General features: G+C 46.7%; 1 protein-coding gene across 1 annotated transcript; it reads left to right on the forward strand.

Moving 5' to 3' along the window:
* The first annotated feature begins 1,922 nt into the window (after positions 1-1,922).
* LOC135827664 (uncharacterized) lies at positions 1,923-2,711 on the forward strand. Its single transcript, XM_065340119.1, has one exon. The coding sequence runs from the start codon at positions 1,923-1,925 to the stop codon at positions 2,709-2,711; it is 789 nt and encodes a 262-aa protein (XP_065196191.1).

The following is a 2,711-nucleotide window of genomic DNA, read 5'->3' on the forward strand; positions in this document are numbered from 1 at the left end:
CTGCACTTGCAAACTTGCTTGTCTCTCTTGCGACGGATGCACATGGTACTTTACATAGTCTCTGTATCAATTGGCTCATTCTGCGGGCCGCAGTGGTCACTGCCTGAGTTCAATGTCGGAAAAGGTAAGTAGCTCTAGAGTGCAGTATAGAGAAACTTATGCCAAATACCCAGTCATTAGGAGAGACTATACCAGCAACTTCGACTCATATACTTCAATATCTAATTTGATTTGTATAGAAGACACTGCTCAGTGGTATTAGAGTTGTGGTTGATCAACGGTGTATCTTTTAGGTACATGTGGCATCCATTGGTCTTGTTTGAATGACACTAGGCATGCAACCGGACAACGTTGGTGAAAGGTTTCATTACCAAAGAACTTGATTGGTTTGCCATTTAACTTCCTGTGTGGCGTGACATTGTTTTCGTGGATTGGTTTAGATTCTTGCCCACGTTTCCAGGAGTCCAGCCAATTAATAGCAGCCGAAGCTGTTTGAATAGCCAGATTATGTCTTCTTATCTGATCTGCACTCCATCCGCTTGCATCAGTAAGCAATGCAAACACGTTGTCCCTTGCACAGGCACGTGACTTCTGCAGGCAATTCCGGGAGAGCGTAAAGTGGCAGGACGAATTACCGTGAAGTTGCCACATGATCTGAGTACAATCGAAGCACATCAAGTCTTGACACTACTTGTGACATGATCAATTCTGCTATGCTCTAATGCATACTAGCAATAAGAGGCATTTGTCAGATACTAGTAACCATAAGGTACTGAGATGATTCTCTTCGGCAAGCCACCCACTCTGCTAAAAGATGCTCAAAATTAATAATCTGTCATCTGCCTGCTCCAACTTGATTGTCCTCCTGACAAGTGAAAACCGCTGGCGTTGTCCGGCCATAAACACCATTATTGGCATTAATCCAACGCATTAATCTAACGCCTTCGTTGCTCCTCATCTCTGCAGCTCATACCAATAGGTCTGGCACGTCGAAAAACTAAAATACTTGGAGCTACAAGCTACATTTTCAGAGACAGGGAGTTGCAAATGCCAAGAAACCCAGCTTCCCTTCACCTTTGGCATCACGGGCAATGACCATTTATCAGCCAGCAATGTTTTACTAGAGCAAAGGCGCTGGCGGGAACAGAAACAGCAACGTTTCTTTCTCAGCAAAAACAAATAAAAAGGAACAGGAAAGGAACAAAAAAGGATCAACACCAGGGATTCGTCCATACTACGTATATACCGGGTACCTAGGTGTGTACCCCTCAGGCCTGGAAAGGCTCTCCCACAGAATAAGGCACAAATTGCAGTACAACGGCCACGTGTCCCACTGAGGTGCGGTCGCTTGCCCGGACCGCTGGGACGCGGACACCTACGAAGAGCAGCCTGTGACGTTAATTTTTGTATGACAGAAAATCCGCAAAAACAGCTGGCTTTAGCCTTTCGCCAGTCAAGGCACGGTCCGTGACGGGGTGACTTTTGGACCTAATTTCTTGTTTTCGGGACTTCTTTTCAATTATTTCTCCTTCAATGAAGCGGAATCAAATTCGCAATACAGCTCCTCTCTCGTTAGTAGATAATCTCTGGGCCATCGAAAAAGTTATCTTATAACGAGACTTATCTTGTAGCAGGACTTGCAGCTAAAGGTGAAATAGGCAATATTTCGTACTTACCGGGCAATCCCTATTATTTTAATAAGTTAAAATCTTGTAGGACGCATCACGCAGCTTCACAAGTAAAAAATTGGTTGTGATCAACACTGGATCTCACTCAAATCACTGCCTAAAGACCACAAAGCCACGGTACCGCTTCGGCCAGTTGTGTCAGCTGTTGATAGCCCGGGGACCAATATTTCTATTGTCCTGGAGCGTATACTCAACCAATGCCTGAAATATGTCCCACCACATCTGAAAAACACGATGGAAGCACTGGAGGATATCCGGCAAGTGTATCCCGACCTACAAGCCCCAGCGGGGACCATCATCGTTACAATGGACGTGGTCGCTCTTTACCCAAGTATCCCTTTCGCTGAAGGGGTGGAGGCGGTTGCTAGAGTCCTGCAGCAGCACATCGAGTCTGTTGACACATTTGGTTTAAGCGTGGAGCAGATCGAAGAGCTGTTAACCTTCGTTCTAAGATCCAATTATTTCAGATTTGGTGAGAAGGTCTACCACCAGAGGGAAGGCATCGCCATGGGTAACAACCTAGCGCCCCCGTTTGCGATTGTCTTCATGCATGGCGTCGAAACATCGCTGTTGCTTAACTCGCCTGGTGCTCCCGTACTCTACAAGCGTTATATTGATTACATCATTATGCTGTGGACACTGGGGGCCGCGCTTCTCCGCCAGCTGATTGCATTCTTCAATACCGCCAATGCGAGCATCAAATTCACGTATCAATCTTCGGAGGAAACTGGGTCGGTTGACTTTATGGACACGACTATTCATGTCTCCTCCGACGGCGCAATATCATTCGAGCTGTTCCGCAAAGCTTGCAACAGTGGCCTCGTCTCAGACTTCAACTCGTGCGTTCCGCAACAGCAAAAACTCGCCATCGCGTCTTCGGAATTCCTCCGCGCGGCCCGCCTTTCCTCTGATCCTGCAGCCCGCCAGCGAAGTGAGCAAAAGGTTATTGACACATTAAAATTCAACAACTTTCCTGACAAAGTTATCGCGACTGCTCATGAACGAGCCAGACGACCTGCTTAA

This window comes from Sycon ciliatum, chromosome 11 (assembly GCF_964019385.1).
Source record: "Sycon ciliatum chromosome 11, ocSycCili1.1, whole genome shotgun sequence".
Classification (NCBI taxonomy): Eukaryota; Metazoa; Porifera; class Calcarea; order Leucosolenida; family Sycettidae; genus Sycon; species Sycon ciliatum.

Coding starts and splice junctions, on each gene's coding strand:
- LOC135827664 (XM_065340119.1), top strand. CDS start 1,923: ATGGAAGCACTGGAGGATATCCGGCAAGTGTATCCCGACCTACAAGCC.